Here is a 21,636-nt window from a genome sequence, read left to right on the forward strand (position 1 = left end):
ATAGGCTAGCTCGCTCTCTATACAGGTTATCCACGTGTTGAGGTTCTCTCCCTCACTGTCCCCATGTCACAGATGAGGATGTGGAGGCACAGAGAGGCCATAATGCTGCCCCATGTCACACTCTAAGGGACAGAACCCGGATCTGGCCCAGACACCTGCTTTGCTTTCTGCCACTTCTGCCCTTTCCAACTTTTTCCCAATTTACACAGTAAACTCTAATCAGATGCACCAATGCTTCATTTTCCCTAAAATAACTTCTGCAAATACCCCAGCATGGTCTATACTCACGTGGCCCACATTTGCCAATAAAGGTCACGACAATCATGTGAACTCAACACAGAGGAGCAGGACTCACTGTAAGATGTCTTTTTTTTTTTTTTAAACCGTCTAATCCAGGGGTTGGCAAACTTTTCCATAAAGAGTCAGAGAGCAAATACATTCAGTTTTGTGTGCCAGATGGTCTCTATTGCAAGGACCTGATTCTGTCTTTGGGGCTCAAGAGGAGCCACTGATAGTACATTAAGAAATGGGTGTGGCAGCATCCCAATAAAACCTTATGGACAAAGAAACTTTTATTTCCTTTCATTTGCATGTTGATTTTTTTTCAACCATTAAAAAATGTAAAGCCATTTCATCTCGTGGGCCATGGAAAGACAGGTGTCAAGAAATAGAGAATCGCAGCCTGTGCCCCTAGCCTGCGACACGGAATCTGCACTTCGCCAAGACCTACAGGGGATCCACACAGACACGGAAGCTTGAGACATTATGGTCAAAGCCAAAAACATGAACTGCCAATGGGGCAGCAGTTTGTCGACATCAGTCTGATCCAAAACCCGCTGGCCAAAATAAAGCCACACAGCCATACATACAATGAACTAATTCTTGCCATTTTTTAATTGAAAAATGTGGGTTTTGAATTTCCAATTGCTGCAGGTCCTTCTGCCCAATTTCTCATCTAGGAATCCTTGCTATTACCAAAATCTCATTTTCACAGAACTCTCGAGTGCCAGAGAGGGGCTTGAAGTGGATCAAGTGCTTTTCTCTCCATAATGACGAAAATCAAGAGAATGGTGGAAACAAACCCCCAACAGAATTTGGTCTTTTGTTAAAAAAAATAACATGACTTTTGCTTTATATACAAACCGCTACATCCTTCATCAACACAGGAAAACATCAGGAGGTTTGTCATATATTTCACAAACTCAAATATGGTTAAGAAGGAGATAATGAAATGGTTGAAATGAAAAGAAAATGCCTCGCTAATGACAGCCTTGCTGGCTTTTCAAATCTAAGCGCTTCAGAGGAAAGCCCATCTCATTATCACATTGTGTTGCTGCTCAGAGGAGCTCCCGCTGGGAGGAAAGGCAGGGAGCCTAGGAGGGATCTCACCCCTAACCATCAAGAAAAATAAAATTGGGTTTTGCTCTATTGACCACATCACTTGAAAACGGATTGCTCAATTTTCAGCAGACCTGAAAAACCTGTTTACAAATGGGTATTAAAATCCAGACCACAAGGCATGCAGACATTTCCACCTGAATGGCTTTGGGAGAAAGGGACTGAGATTCTCCATCATCCACTAGGCTCAGGGGTCAGCAAATCTGTCTCATAAATGGACAAGATAGGCAGTATTTCAGCTCTTCAGGCCAGATGTCTCTGCCACAACTCTGGCAGCCAAAGCAGTCTTAGATAATACACACTCAAAGGAGTGGAGCTGGGTGCTGATAAAACTTTATTCACAAAATGGACAGCAGGCTGCACTTGGCCTGGGGGTCATAGTTTCTGAGTTCTGCTCGACAGCAGCTGGAACTAAACATGAGAAACCCATGTCAAGGAGGGTCACACTCCATTTCTCAAGATGACAAGGGTGGAGGAAGCAAAGGGGGGGTTTCCAATATGAATCCCAAAGTCTGCAGCCAGGACAGGTGCTGCACACCTCAGCCTGCTTTTCATTCTTCATCTGAGGCTTCTCACCTTGGCAGTGACTCCATGGAACACGCTTCAGGACAAGGAGTAGCGGGCAATTCTTATTTAGATGGTTGTTAAGCTCCTTAACCATCAAGACCAAGGTGGATAGCCAGCAGGTGTGATGTCAACTGCTGTTGCTTGCGCAAAGAAACAGTTATCTGGGTGGAGTTGAAAAACCTTGTCCTTACTCACAGGTTAAGCAAACTGAAGTGGCCTAATAACACTCCTGGGTCAGTGTTGACGGGGCTCTAGAACTAACCTCTCCGGTGTGTATGTATGAACAAATGAATGAACAAACTAATTTAGACAGACAAGGATGTAACTTGTCCAATATGCATTTTTCTTTGGGGTTCTTAGCCCAAAGCTGTCAAGGTAGATCTCTTTTTAAGAGAGACCCAAAAATGCCACCAGGGATGATGCACTGAGATGTTCATCATGGCGTTAGTTATAATAGACAAAAACTGGAGACAACCCAAGTCTCCATCAGCTGGGAACTAGTTAAATTAATTACGGAACATCCTTACAGCAGCTCATTTGTAGCTCTTAGGAATGATATGTTAGGAAAAAATACAAAAATGTGTCATATCACCAGATAAGACAAGCAAGCAGGCCAGAAGATACAAAGATACAACCTGTGCAAAGAAAACGGATGCCCCACATCCAATGCACAGTGCAGAGAAAGAGCCAGAAGGAGGTGTACCTCAGGTGATGCTCTCTGAGGGAGTGTGATTATGGGTGGCTTTTTCCTTCAGATCAAAACTGTTATCTTAGGGTTTTTCTACAAGGAATGCACATCGGTGGTAAAACTCTTTAAGACAAAAAAAAAACAAACAAAAGCTGCTAAAGCCACAATGTTGGCACATGACGATGCAGCCTTCCAGGGCAGAACCAGTGAGGGAAGCTGTCAAAGGCCACCACAATGGGGACAGCAGTGGCATTTGTAACAGCAGACAAAGTTCAAGTTCAAAGTACATACAAGAGGACCAAGGTTAGAGAGATTTATTGACGCCTCAAATGAGAACCAAGAAGCCTCTCTGGTGGCTCAGAGAATATGAAGGAAATGCCAGAATAAAAACAGACTGCTCTATCCACTCCAGGACCTATGTTGTTTATACCAATATGTGAAGAGAAAATTCTGGAAAGGGAATGGGAAGACGGGGAAAGGTTTTCCATGCTGGAAACAGTTTCCAGTATTTTTAAATGATCTTTAATGGTGGATATGCCAAATGCATAAATGAATGTAGACTAGAAGAAGAAAACTCAGGCAGTGAGGGCATCCACAGGTCAAGCACCTGGCCCCACAGTTCAGTTTGCAGACCCTTACAACCAACCACTCCAGGCAGGTAGAACTTTCAGGCCCATTTTACAGATACAGAAAGTGAGGCTTCAAGAGGGGAAGCAACCAGCCAAAGAGCAGAGATGGTATTTGAACCCACATCAAACTGACCCAAACATGAGTGCTTACATGCTGAGGGACCCTATGCACCTAAGTTCAAACTTCCAAAACCTTTGATGCTAATGAGCATTCTCAAAAAGCCTTGTAAAGATACACATCGGTGAGATGTAACTTAAAATGTACAGCAGCCTCTGCTTTTCACTGCTTAAGGTCACACACAGCTTGTAAGAACTTAACAATAAGATAGTAGTTCTCTGGAGAAAAATACAACTATTGAAAACAAATCTCAATGTCAGCATTCTCTTCTCAGGACACGACTCATCCCCAGACCCCACAAATGCCTCACCACACTGAAACCTCAGAGCCAGTGTGGATAAGGCAGGCCTCAGAGGCTCCCTCACACCATTCACACAGCTCAACGACTGGCCAGCAGAGACCCTGGCACGTCTGTTCTGCCATCAAGATAACACGCCCAGGCAAGGCTCAACTCAGCAGCTACGTTCCCTGCTACTTACAAACCACAGGGTGCTTTCTGGCCCCGATTTAACTAGGGAATAAATTATAAATTATAGAAGCAATGAAGTAGAGTGACATTAGCTGAGCAGTAGTAAAAGTGGATGTGACCCTGGTCCAGCAAGACCCCACTGAGACCACTGGCTCTTTCACTACTTCCAAGCTGGAAATCCTATTTGCCCAGGTCCTGCCTGACATGTACTAAGCAAAATCTGAGATGAAAAATCTCATATTGTCTCTTTTCTGACTTTAGGACAGCCTCCAAAATGAATCCTACTGTTTCCCACAAAGTTACTCTAAATGGTTCAAGTTGGAAGTCAAGCTCTTGGCTAAAAAGATACATAAACAAAAGCTTTTCAGAAACAGGCTTTATTTTCAACGCCATTTAGTTCTAAAAGTCTATGCATTTCCTTTCGCTCCCACCAGGTTCACCTGCAAGTCAGGATTTCACAAACCACAACAAACAAATCAAACACTTGGGGGATCTGGACACCATTCATTTTGGCAATTAAAACAGGACTCACTTTCAGAGAAGCTTCTGTGCAAAATGCTGTATTTCCTCGAATGAGGCCCACTGTTCTGCAACCTTGAAATTGCCCACTTGAAAAGCAGACCCAAAAACAAAAACCCAAAGTTTTGGGACTGGGTCCCGATATCACCACATAAATCACTCATTCTGAAAATTGTACAATTAATGGCCCCCAAAGTTACTTTAACAGAATGATTCAAGGCAAGTCAAAAATTCTCACAACATGGCCCCCCTCCCAACCATTCCTGCCAACTGTGCAGCATCTCCCTTCCGTGGGAATCAACCATACTTCACCCTTAAAGACCTGGAAACAACCTCGGCTGCCCTGATCAGCTGAGCAGAGCCCATCAGGACAGGGAAGGAATCTAGACACAAACCCAATCCTGCTGTCAGACCCAGCAACAACGAACTTGCTTGCTATTCATAAACACGGTCTAATACAGAGGCTGCATCAGACTTTAAAAAGCCAACCTTTCGGTTTCAGATCTTTGGGTGAAAATGGATTTTAAAAATCTGTGTAATTCAAAACAAAAAGGGTGGTGATTAAAACTTAACCAACAAATATCCAGAATCGGGTTTCTAGGGTAAAGCCTGGTAGAAGAGTACAACCGGATCAAACAATCTAGACGTGTTCTCTTACCAGTGCGGAAGGCAACACTACCACACAGTCCCTTACATAAACCCTCCTGAAACTCCTTAGGCAGACAGCATTCCAATGCAGAAACCAAAATGAAAGTATCTTTGTCAAGACAAGTGTCGTAGCTGGGAAACTGTGTGCGTCTTGGCAAACACTTTTTCCACCCACCACGAGCTTGGGCTTTCTGGGAAGATCACTGGTTTTCAGGTCAAAGCCATCCTTGAAGTCATCAGGAGTGGAGGAAGGAAGGCTCGGCATCTGGGAGGTGGGTTCCTGTTTCTGTACCTGGGGCTCATGAGCCAAACAGCCTGGAAAAGTCAGAGGATAGAAATGTCCATGAGAATGGGAAGCTATCACTCTGAAAACATTTTTTACATTACTATTACTGAGATTATTTTATATCATTGTCTTGTAACTCTTCTGTTATACAATGTGAATATACTTCACTACCCAACTGTACACTTAAAAGAAAAAGGTTCTAAAAAGCACCTACTTCATATGAATCTACAACATTTTATGTTAGCTCATTCTGTTTTGCAAATGACTTTCATAAATAAAAATGACCTTTGAGAAAACAAATGATTACAGTTAACTCTGTTCATTGAAGAAAATCTAGAATAGAAAAGTCCTGGAAACTATAAATGTTCGTGAAGTTTGGGAATGGGTACATAAATTATGACACAGGCCTACATGGGGAAAAACAGCTGTTAAAAAGATATACACGGAAATGATTTCACTCATGTGTGGAGTATAAGAACAAAGGAAAACTGAAGGAACAAAACAGCAGCAGAATCACAGAACCCAAGAATGGACTAACAGTTACCAAAGGGAAAGGGACTGGGGAGGATGGGTGGGAAGGGGCGATAAGGGGGAGAAAGAAAGGGGGCATGATGATTAGCATGTATAATGGGAGGGGCATGGGGAGGGCTGCGCAACACAGAGAAGACAAGTAGTGATTCTACAGCATCTGACTATGCTGATGGACAGTGACTGTAATGGGGTGTGGGGGGGACTTGGTGAAGGGGGAAGCCTAGTAAACATAATGTTTTTCATGTAATTGTAGATTAAGGATAACAAAAAACAAAACAAAAAAAGATATACATAAAGATGGCAGCTTGAGAGGTGAGATAGAAACCTCCTCCCAAAACCACATAATATGAAAATATAGCAAATACAACTAATCCTGAAAGAGCAACAGGAAAGAAGGCTGTGACAGACTGCCTACTGGGGAAAAGAGCAGACCTCACAGAAAAGGGTAAAGTACTAAAGCAGCCATCTAGCCGACCCAAGCCCTTCCCCCACCCCAGTTCACCAGCAGGAGGAAGAGAAACTGAGCGGGGAGGGGATGAAGGCCCAGGACTGCTGAACACCCAGCCCTGGAGGTCTGCTCTGGGAGCACAAACCTACAGTACATGGTGCTCGGGGGATTAGTAAAGTTGGACAGCTAAGAGAGTTGGAATGCTCAGAGAAACTGAGATTCCAGCCACCTGTGGAGAACAGGTACCCACAACTGCCTGCTCTGGGACAAAAGAAAGGCGGGAAGTCTGAGAGACTTCTCAACAGCGAGAGAGCTGCTAAAGAGGCAAGGAGTGCACAGAGACTGCTGCTCAGGAGAAAGGACAGGTGGACAAAACTGTCCCGGTGCACTCAGCCCAGTAGGTTGGGAACTTTCACAAACTTCAGGCTATTCACCCCCTGGCTGGCAACACAGCTCTGAGGCCCTCAACCGCAATATGTGGCCTGCCACTCCTTCCTCCCGGCTGGCACTGGCTTGCAACCTACTGCCCTGGCCATTCCTCCAGGCCAGCCAGAGGGTGGTGCCACCTACAGCAACTAGAAGAGCATAGCATAGAGTCTCCTCCCTGTGTGCTCAGCCCACTGGCCCTGGCAGTGGAGGCAGGCCCTGCAGCCAGGAAGCAGGGAAGAGCTCTCTCTTCCCAGCAGGCACCAGTGCCGCCTGCCAGTGACCCCCGCCATCACTCCAGGGTGTGAGCACCTCCAGAGAGTGGAGCTTCTGGGCACTAGAGGGCACTACCTACACAAAGTTACTACTACAAATAAGAAATGTCAAAAGAACCTGGTACAACCGAAAATCCAACAAACACCAGAAAGAGGGCCAGGTGAAACTGAACTCACCAATCTTCCTGAAAGACTAATTCAAAATAGAAATCATAAACATGCTCATGAAGCTAGAGAAAAATATTCAAGACCTGAGGGAGGAATTCAAGAAAGAGAAACTTTGAAAAATACAGTATCTGAAATTAAACATACAATGGAGGGATTTAAAAGCAGATTAGATGAAGTGGAGGCGGAAAATGAAATAAAAATTAAGAGAACAGAAATAAAAAGAAGCTGCTGCACAGAGAGAAAAAAGGATCTCTAGGAATGAAAGAATGCTAAACTGTGCGACCAATCCAAATGGAACAATATTCACATTACAGGGATACCAGAAGAAAAGAGAGAAAAAGGGATAGAAAGTGTCTTTGAGGAGGTAATTGCTGAAAATTTCCCCAGTCTGGGAAGGAGATAGTCTCTCAGGATATGGAGGTACACAGATCTCCCAACACAAGGGACCCAAAGAAGACAACAACAAGACATATAATAATTAAAATGACAGAGATCAAGGATAAGGACAGACTATTAAAAGCAGCCAGAGAGAGAAAAAAGATCACATATAAAGGAAAACCCATCAGGCTATCATCAGACTTCTCAGCAGAAACCTTACAGGCCAGAAGGGAGTGGCATGATATATTTAATGCAATGAAACAGAAGGGCCTCGAACCAAGAATACTCTATCCAGCAAGAATATCATTTAAATTTGAAGGAGGGATTAAACAATTTTAGATAAGCAAAAGTTGAGAGAACTAACCTCCCACAAACCATCTCTACAGTGTATTCTGGAAGGACTGCTATAGAAGCAAGTGCTCCTAAGGCTAAATCACTGTCACCAGAGAAAATAAAACCACAGTAAAGGAAGTAAACCAACTAATTACTAATCAAATGCAAAATTCTATTAACTACCCCAAAAGTCAGTCAAGGAATACACAAAGAGTATAGAATATAACACCTAATATAAAGAATGGAGGAGGAACAAAACGAACAGAGGGAAAAAAAAAGAACCTTTTAGATTGTGTTTGAAATAGCATACAAGTGAATTAAGTTAGACTGTTAGATAGTAAAGACACTCTTAAATCTTTCGTAACCACGAATCTAAAGCCTGCAAAGGCAGTAAGTACCTATCTATTAATAATCACCCTAAGTGTAAATGGTCTGAATGCACCCATCAAAAGACAGAGTCACTAAATGGATAAAAAAACAAGACCCATCTATATGCTGTCTACAAGAGACTTACTTCAAACCCAAAGACATACACAGACTAAAAGTGAAGGGATGGAAAAAAATATTTCATGCAACAAATATGGAGAAAAAAGCAGAAGTTGCAGTATTTGTATCAGACAAAATAGATTTCAAAACAAAGAAAGTAAGGAGAAAAGAAGGACATTACATTATGATAAAGGGGTCAGTCCAAGAAGAGGATACAACCATTATAAATATCTATGTGCACAACACAGGAGCACCTACATGTGTCAAACAAATACTAACAGAATTAAAGGGGGAACCAGAATGCAATGCATTCAATTTATGAGACTTCCAACACACCACTCACTCGAAAGGACAGATCAACCAGGCAGAAAATAACACAGATACAAAAATACTCAACGAAATATTAGCAAACTGAATTAAAAAATACATCAAAAAGATCATCCATAATGATCAAGTAGGATTTATTCCAGGGATACAAAGATGGTACAATATTAAAAAATCCATCAACATTATACACATCAACAAAAAGAAGGACAAAAATCAAATGATCATCTCCAGAGATGCTGAAAAAGCATTCAACAAAATTCAACATCCATTCATGATAAAATTCTCAACAAAATGGATAGAGAGGGTTAGTACCTCAACATAATAAAGGCCATATATGACAAGCCCACAGCTAACATCATACTTAATGGCGAGAAGCTGAAAGCTTTTCCTCTGAGATCGGGTACAAGACAGGGATGCCCACTCTCCCCACTGTTATTCAACATAGTACTGGAGGCCCTAGCCATGGCAATCAGACAAAACAAAGAAATACAAGGCATCCAGATTGGTAAAGAACAAGTCAAACCATCACCATTTGCAGATGACATGATATTGTACATAAAAAACCCTAAAGACCCCACTCCAAAACTACTAGAACTGATATCTGAATTCAGCAGAGTTGCAGGATACATAATTAATACACAGAAACCTGTTGCTTTCCTAGACACTAACGATGAACTAGCAGAAAGAGAAATCAGGAAAACAATTCCATTCACAATTGCATCAAAAAGAATAAAATACTTAGGAATAAACCTAACCAAGAAAGTGAAAGACCTATACTCTGAAAAGTACAAGACACTCATGAGAGAAATTAAAGAAGATACCAATAAGTGGAAACACATCCCTTACTCATGGATGGGAAGAATTAATATTTCAAAATGGCCATCCTGCCTAAAGCAATCTACAGATTCAATGCAATCCCTATCAAAATACCAACAGCATTCTTCAATGAACTGGAACAAATAGTTCTAAAATTCACATGGAACCACAAAAGACCCTGAATAGCCACAGCAATCCTGAGAAGGAAGAATAAAGCGGGGTGGATTATGCTCCCTGCCTTCAAGTTCTACTACAAAGCCACAGTAATCAAGACAATTTGGTACTGACACAAGAAAAGACCCATAGACCAATGCAACAAACTAGAGAGCCCAGATATAAACCCAAGCATAAATGGTCAATTAATATATGAAAAAGGAGCCATGGATATACAATGGGGAAATGACAACCTCTTCAATAACTGGTGTTGGCAAAACTGGACAGCTACATGCAAGAGAATGAAACTGGATTATTGTCTAACCCCATATACAAAAGTAAACTCGAAATGGATCAAGACCTGAATGTAAGCCAAAAACCCTTAGAAGAAACCATAGGCAAAAATTTCCTGAATATAAACATGAGCAACTTTTTCCTGAACACATCTCCTCAGGCAAGGGAAACAAAATAAAAAATGAACAAATGGGACTACATCAAGCTAAAAAGCTTCTGTACAGCAAAGGACACCATCAGCAGAACAAAAAGGCATCCTACAGTATGGGAGAATATATTTGTAAATGACATATCCAACAAGGGGTTAACATCCAAAATATACAAAGAAATCACACGCCTCAACACCCAAAAAGCAAATAACTTGATTAAGAAATGGGCGGGCGATATGAACAGACACTTCTTCAAAGAAGAAATTCAGATGGCCAACAGGCACATGAAAAGATGCTCCACATCACTAGTCATCAGAAAAATGCAAATTAAAAACACAATGAGATATCACCTCACACCAGTAAGGATGGCCACCATGCAAAAGACAAACAACAACAAATGTTGGCGAGGATGTGGAGAAAGGGGAAACCCTCCTACACTGCTGGTTGGAATGTAAATTAGTTCAACCATTGTGGGAAGCAGTATGGAGGTTCCTCAAAAAACTCAAAATAGAAATACCATTTGACCCAGGAATTCCACTCCTAGGAATTTACCCTAAGAATGCAGAAGCCCAGTTTCAAAAAAGACATATGCACCCCTATGTTTATCGCAGCACTATTTATAATAGCCAAGAAATGGAAGCAACCTAAGTATCCATCAGTAGATGAATGGATAAAGAAGAGGTGGTACATATACACAATGAAATACTATTCAGCCATAAGAAAGAAACAAATCCTACCATTTGCAACAACATGGATGGAGGTAGACGGTATTATGCTCAGTGAAATAAGCCAGGCAGAGAAAGAAAAGTACCAAATGATTTCCCTCATTTATGGAGTATAACAATGAAGCAAAACTGAAGGAACAGAATGGTGGCAGACTCACAGACTCCAAGAAGGGACTAGTGGTTACCAAACGGAGGAGGAGGAGAAGGTTGGTGGGGAGAAAGGAAGAGGGGATTGAAGGGCATTATGATTGGCACACATGGTGTGGGGGGTCACGGGGAAGACAGTGCAGCACAGAGAAGACAAGTAGTGACTCTGTGGCATCTTACTACGTTGATGGACAGTGGCTGCAATGGGGTATGTGTGGGGGACTTGATAATATGGGTGACTGTAGTAACCACACTGTTTTTCATGTGAAACTTATTTATTAAGAGTGTATATCAATGATACCTTAATTAATTAAATAAGTAAAATATATGTGGAACTCTCTGTATTATCTTTACAACATTTCTCTAAGTCTAAACTCTTTCCAAAATTAAAAGGCTATTTGAAAAAATATGAGACAGAGGCAGGAACATCTGCCATTGCAAAAGAATGAAGTTGGAGCCCTGCCTCACACCATATACAAAAATTAACTCTACATATACCAAAAATTAATTATACAAAAATTAAGGTTCAGGCATGTTTCTCCCCTTATTTCAAAAAAATTAACTTGAAATGGATCACAGACCTACGTATTAAAATGACAACTAGAAAACTCTTTGAAGAAAACTGAGGCATAAATCTTTATAACCCTTGGTTAGGCAATGACTTCTTAGCTGTAATACAAAAAGCATAAGCAACACAAGAAAAAATAGGCTGGACTTCATCAAAATTAAAAATGTTTGTGCTTCTACTGACATCAAGAAAGTAAAAAAACAACCCACAGAATGGGAAAAAATACTTGCAAATCATATATCTGATAAGACACTTTTGTATCCAGAATACAAAAGAACTGTTACAATGCAGTAATAACCCAATTTAAAAACGGGCAAAGTATCTGAATAGACCCTCCTCCAACAAGGACATACAAATGGGCAATAAACTCATGAAAAGAGTCTCAGCATCGTTAACCATCACAGAAATGCCAATCAACCTTCATACCCACTTGGATGGCTATAATCAAAAAGACTGACAGTATCAAGTGTTGGTGAGAATGTGGGGAAACTGGAGCCGCCAAACAACTCTGGTAGGAATGTTAGTTGCTGTAGTTACTTTGGAAAATAGTCTGCCAGTCCTCGAAGTGATAAATACAGTTACCATATGACCCAGCAATTTCATTTCTGGATGTATCAGAGAGAACAGAAAAGTTCAGTGTGTACAAACACAAATGTTTGCATCAGCATTATTCATACCAGCCAAAAAACGGAGACATCCCGAATATCCATCAACTAATGGATGGGTGGACAAAAAAGTTCTGGCACCTCCAGACAACGGACTATTACTTGGCCACAGAATGGAATGAAATGCTGACACAGGTTTTATCATGGAAGAACCTGGAAGACATCATGCTGAGTGAAAGGAGGCAGACACCAAAGACCACATGTTGTATGATCCCATGTAGATGAAACGTCCAGAACAAGCAAATCCATAGAGACAAAAAGCAGATCAGCAGCTGCCAGGGGCTGGGGGAGGGGGACGGGGAGTCACTACCTAACGGGCACAGGGTTTCCCTTTGGGGCGATGAAAATGTTCTAGAATTAGATTATGGTGACAGTCACACAACCCCGTGAATAGACTACAAAATACTGAACTGTGAAGACTTCCACTTTTTCCTTACTAATTATTCTCTGTGGTTTGCACCTTTATTTTCTCCCTATCTTTCCTAACCAATATCTTATTATGAAGACTCAAAGTGAGTTGCAGTTATTAGTACCCTTGGTCCCTAAAGGTTCAGGCATGTTTCTCCCCTTATTTCAAGTTTTTCATGACTTTTAAAGTAGCTCAGTTCAAACAATACACAAGTGGTTGCTTTTAAAGGAGCTCAGTTCAAACGAGACATAAGCGGGTGCCAGGGAACAGTGAACCACCCTCTGGACCTACTAACTTTCCCAGCAATCACAGCATGGTCTCCATGGACAGCCTGGAATAGATCTTTCCAATTCCCTTGCTAGCAGTGTTCCCCCACAGACTTCAGGAACTCAGTCAGCATTTATTCAATGTTTACTGGGTGTAAGTCACAACTGAAGCCGGAGTGTGCACACAGGTGACATCCAGCCTTCTCTACTTTCAAAAGATTCCCCTATGTGGACAGAACCTTTCAGCACAACAGTGATGGGTCATCACAGTTGATCATGAAGGCGTCGTCCTTCAAGTTACCTGACTCTTCCCATTCTTGGACATTTAGGTGATTTCCAGCTTTTTAAAAGCCTGGGAAAGCCAGTCACTGCCTCCCTGACAGAGCCCTTTCTGGAGAGAATCTTCCCCCACTTATGGTCCCTGATGGCAGAGCTGGCCCATGTCAGGGGTCAACACAGTCTCTGTAAAAAGTCATACAGTGAGTAGTTCAGGCTTTGCAGGTCAGGAAGACTCTGTCACATCACTTCAGCCCTGCTTGCTGTTGTTATGGAAACAATCACAGACATGGGTATAGCTGTATGACAATAAAACTTCATTCATGAGAACAGGCAGTGGGCAGATATGCCCATGAGTTGTGGTGGAGAATGCTGACCTATGTTAGCTATGTTGAAAATAGGACAACCCCAGTCCACTTGAACCTGGGTGACACCTAGCTAGGCCAATCAGACTCCGCTCCCAGGAAATGATCAGGACATTGGGCTACTGACTAAGCTGGCCTTGGGCTGAACTGGGGGGTCCCACAGCCTGAAGCTACCATCCTGGTTACAGGCCAGCAGATGAGCAGTGAAGGAAGCTGGTTGGGGAAGAGGACAAAGGAGCCAATGGACAGAAGAGAATGATAAAAACATATCAAGTTCTTCTCTACCCCAGGACCTTTGCACATGCTGCTTCCGGTGCTACTATGCCTCTCCCCAGCTTTGCAAATGGCAGGCTTCCCCTTCGTTCTTTAGGTCCCGACTTAGATGGCAGTTTTTCAGAGACTATCCCTCATCACCCCCTAAACTGGGAGCCCCTCTCCTGTTTGCCACCTTGCAATTTGATTTTTTTTCCCCATTTGCTTGTTTTCTGTCTGTTCCTCCTGTTATACTGGGCATTTGCTGATGGCAGGGACAATGGCTGTCCTGGACTAGCTGCAAGCCCAGAGCACAGCCCATGATGGACAGTTGTGATGAAAAAATTAATGGGCAGGTGGGAACTTACAGTGACAAAGGCTATAGGAGAGCCCCCCAACACCACTCTACTTTCTGGGAGTCCTAGTTTCACTTCCTCTATGATTCTGCAAATTCCTTGATCTCTTCACAAGCCCTCTGTACCCAGGTGGACCGCACCTGAGCTCCCCAGAAAGGGCCTCTCTGGGCACACACCACAGGCCTAATTCTGGGCACTATGACACTTTTCAGGGGCACAGTGAAACCCTTCTTCCCCAGATTTTCTAAGTCCTGGAATCATCTCCTCAAGTGACCACTAAGCTGGAACAAGACCACCCAGCAACCAAATTCAGCATCCCAATTATTCAGGACAGCTGATTTCATTCTCTTCCTCTTTGAGGGACACACATGGGGATGCCCAATGCATGGCCAAGGATGCCAGACTTTCCTGTTCATCTTTCCTTGGGCCTGTTTACTATGAGTCTCGCTATATTCACTAACAGCAGTAGTGGAAGGAGTCATGGCCCCAGTGCTGGAAGGGAAGCAAGCTGAGTGGGTTTTTTTTAAAACCTAATGAAAAAATGGAACTGGGCAGAAAAAGGACAAAAAGTCCGAATACGCTTCTGCTGGCTTCCAGCAGGGCAGGAGCAGGACCCAACAGCACGCTGGCTGTTCAAGCCACATTTTCCACCTTGGCAGACGTCAAGTGTATGCTAAGCACAACGGAGCTGGCAAGAGGTAACAGAGCCATGTGCACAGGGGAAGGCGTTTCTTGGCAGCCCCTGCTGAGGCTCCAGGCGAGCCAGGATAGGAAAACACCACGTTCCAATCGAAACTCCAGCCGGGACCACGGGACACAGGTTAACCCCTGTGGATCCCAGCTCCAACTCTAGCTTGCAGAGTTCTTATTTTGAAAGCAGAAAGCATGACACAAAAGTGCAGACTGAGGAGACAGAGAACAGTCATCAGGTGGGTCGTCCTGGAGAACGGCTCTGCAGGACAAGACAGGGGCGCGCAGGCTGGACTTACACGATCATGCAGAGCATCATGAAGACATTCCACAGGGCAATGAAGACCCGGAAGTGCCTGAGGCTGAGGAGGAACTCTCGGATGTTGTCACCTGGAAAGTCAGAAAGTGTTTTTACAAGCACTGTTAACATTTCTGCCGCCACGGCTGCCCTGTGCTGCTGCGGTTTCTGCCCACCCCGAGTCCACTGCCCCCCGTGTTCCAGTGACACTGCAGCTTTTCCCCAGCCTCAGCACTCAGGCTGGAGCTGCCACTACCACCCTGAGAGCACCAAGCCCCCATCCTGACCAGCTCGGAGAGGGAGATGTGACCCACATCTGCCCAGTGAAAGTCAGCCCTGGGACTTCTGCTCCAGCTACTAGGGAAGAGGCACTTGCTTTCTGCCAGGCTTGCTGGGCTGGGAAGATGTAAGCCCAGTCCCCTGAGGCAGGGGTCAGCGAAGTACGGTCTATGAGCCAAGGCCAGCCCCTGTCACCTGTTTCTGTGTGGCCCATGAAGTGAGAATGTTTCTATAATTTTTAATAGTTAAAAGAAAAAAAAGTCAACAGTATTTTGTGAGACACAAAAATCATACAAAATTCAAATTCCAGTGTCTATAAATAAAGTCTTACTAAAGTATACCATGCCTATTCATTTACATACGTCCATGGCTGCTTTCAAGCTCCAGAGTTGAATTGCACTACAGACTGTATGACTCCCAAAGCCCTAAGTATTTATGGTCTGGCCCATCATGGAAAAAACATGCTGAACCCTATTCCAGGACTATCTTTGTCAATGTAAGCCAGCCTGATAGGAAAACCAGTCCAGAAGGAGAAAGAGAACTGCAGAGGGTCCCATGCTGGAGGGCTGGTTTGAGTCTGGAATCCAGGGGTGACTGAGAATAATTCTACCCATGGATGATTCCACTGGTTTTAACTACTCTGAGGTGGGTTTTCAGCGTTGACAACTGAAAACGCATACTAATTCAGGCAAGTAAAATGGGATGATGGCTTACTCTAGTCCCCTCTAATGCCACGGAACAGAAACCACTCCAAGAAGAGGCAGTTTGCTCCAGTAAGATTCCAGAGACACACAAAGAAATACAAGGCATTCAGATTGGTAAAGAAGAAGTCAAACTGTCACTGTTAGCAGATGACATGATATTGTACATAACAAACCCTAAAGAATCCACTCCAAAACTACTAGAACTAATATCTGAATTCAGCAAAGTTGCAGGATACAAAATTAATACAGAGGAATCTGTTGCATTCCTATACACTAACAATGAACTAGCCGAAAGAGAAATCAGGAAAACAATTCCATTCACAATTGCATCAAAAAGAATAAAATACCTAGGAATAAACCTAACCAAGGAAGTAAAAGATGTATACCCTGAATACTACAAGACACTCTTAACAGAAATTAAAGAGGACACTAATAAATGGAAATTCATCCTATGCTCTTGGGTAGGAAGAATTAATATTGTCAAAATGGCCATCCTGCCTAAAGTAATCTACAGATTCAATGCAATCCCCATCAAAATACCAACAGCATTCTTCAACGAACTGGAACAAATAGTTCTAAAATTCATATGGAACCACAAAAGACCCCAAATAGCCAAAGCAATCCTGAGAAGGAAGAATAAAGCAGGGGGGATCTCACTTTCCAACTTCAAGCTCTACTACAAAGCCACAGTAATCAAGACAATTTGGTACTGGCACAGGAACAGACCCACAGACCAAAGGAACAGAATAGAGTCCAGATATTAGCACCAAGCATATACAGTCAATTAATATACAATAAAGGAAGAGTTCATGCACCTCAACAAAGAGCAAATAATTCAATTAAAAAATGGGCACAGGATCTGAATAGAACACTTCTCCAAAGAAGAAATTCAGATGGCCAACAGGCGCATGAAAAGATGCTCCACATCACTTATCATCAGAGAAATGCAAATTAAAAACACAATGAGATATCACCTCACACCAGTAAGGATCGCCACCATGCAAAAGACAAACAACAACAAATGTTGGCGAGGCTGTGGAGAAAGGGGAACCCTCCTACACTGCTGGTGGGAATGTAAATTAGTTCAACCATTGTGGAAAACAGTATGGAAGTTCCTCAAAAAGCTAAAAATAGAAATACCATTTGACCCAGGAATTCCACTCCTAGGAATTTACCCTAAGAATGCAGAAGCCCAGTTTCAAAAAGACATATGCACCCCTATGTTTATCGCAGCACTATTTACAATAGCCAAGAAATGGAAGCAACCTAAGTGTCCATTAGTAGGTGAATGGATAAAGAAGAGGTGGTACATATACACAATGGTATATTACTCAGCCATAAGAAGAAAACAAATCCTACCATTTGTAACAACATGGATGGAGGTAGAGGGTATTATGCTCAGTGAAATAAGCCAGGTGGAGAAAGACAAGTACCAAATGATTTCACTCATCTGTGGAGCATAAAGAAGATGTGGTACATATACACAATGGAATATTACTCAGCCATAAGAAGAAAACAAATCCTACCATTTGTAACAACATGGATGGAGGTAGAGGGTATTATGCTCAGTGAAATAAGCCAGGTGGAGAAAGACAAGTACCAAATGATTTCACTCATCTGTGGAGCATAAAGAAGATGTGGTACATATACACAATGGAATATTACTCAGCCATAAGAAGAAAACAAATCCTACCATTTGTAACAACTTGGATGGAGGTAGAGGGTATTATGCTCAGTGAAATAAGCCAGGTGGAGAAAGACAAGCACCAAATGATTTCACTCATCTGTGGAACATAAGAGCAAAGCAAAAACTGAAGGAACAAAACAGAAGCAGACTCACAGAACCCAAGAATGGACTAACAGTTACCAAAGGGAAAGCGATTGGGGAGGTGGGTGGGAAGGGAGGGACAAGAGGGAAAAAGGAACATTACAATTAGCACAAATAATGTAAGGGGAGAGCACAGGGAAGCCAGTATAACAGAGAAGACAAGAAGTGATTCTATAGCATCTTACTATGCTGATGGACAGTGACTATAACGGGGTATGTGGTGGGGACTTGATAATGGGGGGAATCTAGTAACAATAATGTTGCTCATGTACAAAAAAAAGACTCTAGAGACTAGATTTCAGAATTCTTTCAGGGTTTAGAGTCAATCACCCACCCTCTCTAGGCCTCCAGAATGAAGAGAAAAGGTCCAAATTCGGTATCTACAGGGGTGCCACTAAAGTGTCATCCACAGATCACAGCTGTCTGGTCAGTATGGAATATCTGGCAGTCAGATATTTTCACAGCAACCCCATGTGATAGCCATCTGGCACTGCTGCACCATCCAAGCACGTCATCAGCACACGGTCTGGCTAAACTCAGTTTAGATGAGTCTGGCACGGTCCAACCCATGGAGTTAGCCATGTGCAGCACAGCCCATGTAAGTGCTGGCCTGGTGTGGACTGCCAATGTCAGTGATGGGTCCATCCCCAGAATGTCTAAGAGGAACTGCTTGGCAAGGCCCTTCTGAGCCCAGGCCTAAGGAAACCCAGCACTCTGGCCATTAACAGATGCTGACCAAAGGCCAGTCATTCCAGGCAGCAGGGACAAACAAGACAGGTGGCCCTGCCGTAAGGCGCTCACAGAGAGGACACACACTCAACAAGCAATCACACACCTGATTATCCACCACAAGGGCCCTAGAAACTTAGAACTCGGGGACCCAATGTGTTGCATGTTGGGAAGAGAGATCAGAAAAAGGCCAAGGTGACGCATGAGCTCTGACCTTAAGTAGAGGCAGAGTTTACTGCCCTTCCATGCTGATGACCTGTGCCAGTCCCTGGCCTCTGTGTGTCCCAGTTTCCTACTTCTAGGTGGGAATGGTGAGGAACTGGGAAGACCTGAGCACATTGCCCAGCACACAGGGAGCTCTGAAAGGAATGGAGGGAGAGGAACGTTCTCTGCAAGGGCAGCAGCAGATAGAGACTCGTGGCTGGAAGTTACCTCCAGGGAGCTCCTGGTCGAGGGGAGCCACTGATCTGACTGTCCTTGTCACTGATGCTCCTGCCCCTTCCAGGCCCTCAGCCCAAATCTCCCACCCACCAGTGCTCCAATCAGATCTGTAGACCACAGCCCCAGGGGCTGGTAGAAAGCCTTCACAGAATGGGAAGCAGTGTCTACTGTTGCTGAACAAACAGGTGGATGGTCGAGTGATTGAGGATATAACCTCTGGGGTCAGAAAACGCAGGTTCGAATCCTGACTCTGTCACTGATTGGTGTGTGGTCCTGAGAAGTCAAGCCACATCTCTGAGCCTGTTTCCTCACCTGTAAAACAGGAGAATGCCCCTCACCTGTTGGGGATGGAGATGGAAGCACCCAACGCGGCAGCCACCACTGGGCAGACCCCTAGTCAAGGAGACCCATCAGACTGTCTTCAAATTCACTGCTCCTCAGGGTTCTTGCCATCCTCGTGCAACAGTCCATTGCAACTCCCACTGCCTTGGCTGTGACACCACCTCCTCAGGCAGCCTTCCTGTCATGTGCTCCTGCCAGGGCAGCAACCCCATCACCATCCTCACCTGATACCTCCTCCTTTACCACTTGTTCCTTGTTTTATGAGTTATCTGCCCACCCCATGGTAGTACAGCCCACAAGGTAGGAATCACATCTGTCTTGCTCTGTGCTGTCTCCTCAGCATCCAGCACAGTGACCGGCATGTGGCAAGTACTCCATAAATACTTAGAAAATGAATTCAATAGTCATGTATAGGTCCCAGCAGAGTCCAAATAGTCACAAATAAATTAAGCAGCAAATGTAAATTCCAGGGCCTCCAGAGACCAGGCAGGAGAGATGACATAAAGATGAAGGGGTTGGGCCTGGAATGAGGTAGAGGCCACAGGCCCTGCCTCATTGGGGTCCTGCTTCTCAACCCCATCCAGCAGGTGTCAAAAAGATTGCTTGAATGCTGAGTCTGTCAACTGTTCCAATTTTTCCCGAAAAATCAGACATCTGAATTTCTATGTGACATCTCCAGACTTACTTGGAAGCTCTAATATTTTAAAAAACAGGTCTGCAGCACTCTAAAAGCAATAGCTACTTGTGAGACTATTTGTTCATTCAGTCATTCATCTGGAGGGCTGACACAACAAGGACCCAGGAATGAACCAAAACACGCTGGAACCTCTTCTCTGGGCTTAAGGTCAAGTGTGACGGGCAGATATTCACCAAGACAACATAAAGGAAAAATACATCTGTAGAAAGTGATGTGAGTGCCCATCTACACAGCGAGGTGTGGTAGGAAAAAGAAGTGGGACGAAAAGAAATCTGGGGTAGGCCTTGGTGAAAAAGAACTGTCCTCTCTGAAATGGCCCAATTCCAGAATCCAGAAAGGAGGCCTTACCTGTGCTGGGCTCCTTTGATTCCTCCCCAAATCCCTGGGTGTCCTTCTTTTTCCTGCAAAGAGGAGCAGACAGTGTCCACCTTCAATGGGACAGAAAGACGGCTCAGTCTCCTGGCCCTGACCCCGAGCTCAGTGGGCACTCAGCTTCAGCTACAGCCCTGCGGCTGACCAGCTGCGTGGTCTCGGGCCGGTCAACGCCCCTCTATGGGCCACCACCTGCCCTGCCAATCACAGCCAGGCAGCAGCCAACGACTAGGTGGAGAGGGTGGTCTCTGGGTCCAGGGTAGGGACAAAAGTTTCTTGACGGATGGGCCGGAGGCTCTCCAGAGCGTGCGCAGAGGGGCCCCAAGGGAATGGAAAGTCTGGGTTTCTAATTGCTTTGGGAGGTGAAGGATGGAGGCGGGGCCAGAGAACGGGCTAGCCCCCTTGGGGCGGGGCTTGGGCGGGGCGGGGCTACGGGCCCCTTGGGTGGAGCCGCGGTTCAAAGAGGCCTACTCACAGCTTAAAGTTGAGCACCGCCCCGGCATTCATCAGCAGCGTCCTGCGGAGGGGGAATGCGATTACTTGGGCCGCCCCCGCCCCTTCAGGCCCTCACGCCCCAGTCTCTGGTCCCCCTAGTTACCCGAACAGCAGGACGTCCCCGATCATCTTTACGGCCGAAGCGTCCGTCAGAACCGGAAGCGGAAACCGGGGGGAGGAGGGACGAGGAGCACGAGCTGACCAGTCTCGAAGCAGCGCTGGCGAGGCCTAAGCCAATCGAAGCCCGAGTCAGGCAGGTTGCAGCCCACTGCAGGTCTCCCTAGGGGAAGAGCTAACGCCCCTCCTTGCGGGGAAGGCTCGGAGCGCCGCGAGGGATGGACGGGACGAGCGTGTGACGTATAAGGGGCGGAACCATCTGGGGCAGGATTGAATGATGCTTGGGAGGCGTGTCGCGCATGCGTGAGGGCTCGCGCTCTGGAGAACCAGCGCACTGACTTTTGCTTCCCTTGTCGGGGTGGTGTCCAGTGGGACTCTGGAAAAACAGAGCCCCAGGTCGCTGAGCTGCACAGGGGAGTGAATCCTGATGCAGTGGGCTCCCCAGGCATGAACGCCGCAGCTGGCTTGCAAAAGGAAGGGGTCCCGTTGGGGGCCTGGGAGGCGGGGTT

The 21,636-nt window shown here is 44.6% G+C and overlaps 1 protein-coding gene across 4 annotated transcripts in view; it reads right to left on the reverse strand.

The window, feature by feature from the left end:
* Positions 1–21,234, reverse strand: part of SMIM7 (small integral membrane protein 7) — a 29,244-nt gene extending 8,010 nt beyond the window's left edge. For 2 of the 4 annotated variants that reach the window (XR_001854843.3, XR_005058853.2), the window contains exons 1-5: positions 21,114–21,212; positions 20,991–21,032; positions 20,492–20,544; positions 15,125–15,215; positions 5,212–5,351 (exon numbers count right to left, since the gene is read on the reverse strand). Coding sequence is in view for 2 of the 4 variants with exons in the window: in XM_017671398.3 (XP_017526887.1) it covers positions 5,336–5,351; positions 15,125–15,215; positions 20,492–20,544; positions 20,991–21,032; positions 21,114–21,139 (228 nt within the window). In the remaining 2 variants the exon portion in view is untranslated. Of the gene's footprint in view, positions 1–4,230; positions 5,352–15,124; positions 15,216–20,491; positions 20,545–20,990; positions 21,033–21,113 lie in introns of those variants that run through there. The other 2 variants (XM_017671398.3, XM_073220208.1) reach the window with 2 other exon arrangements.
* Between the last annotated feature and the right edge of the window lie 402 nt (positions 21,235–21,636).

The sequence above is a fragment of the Manis javanica genome, chromosome 13 (assembly GCF_040802235.1).
Source record: "Manis javanica isolate MJ-LG chromosome 13, MJ_LKY, whole genome shotgun sequence".
Classification (NCBI taxonomy): Eukaryota; Metazoa; Chordata; class Mammalia; order Pholidota; family Manidae; genus Manis; species Manis javanica.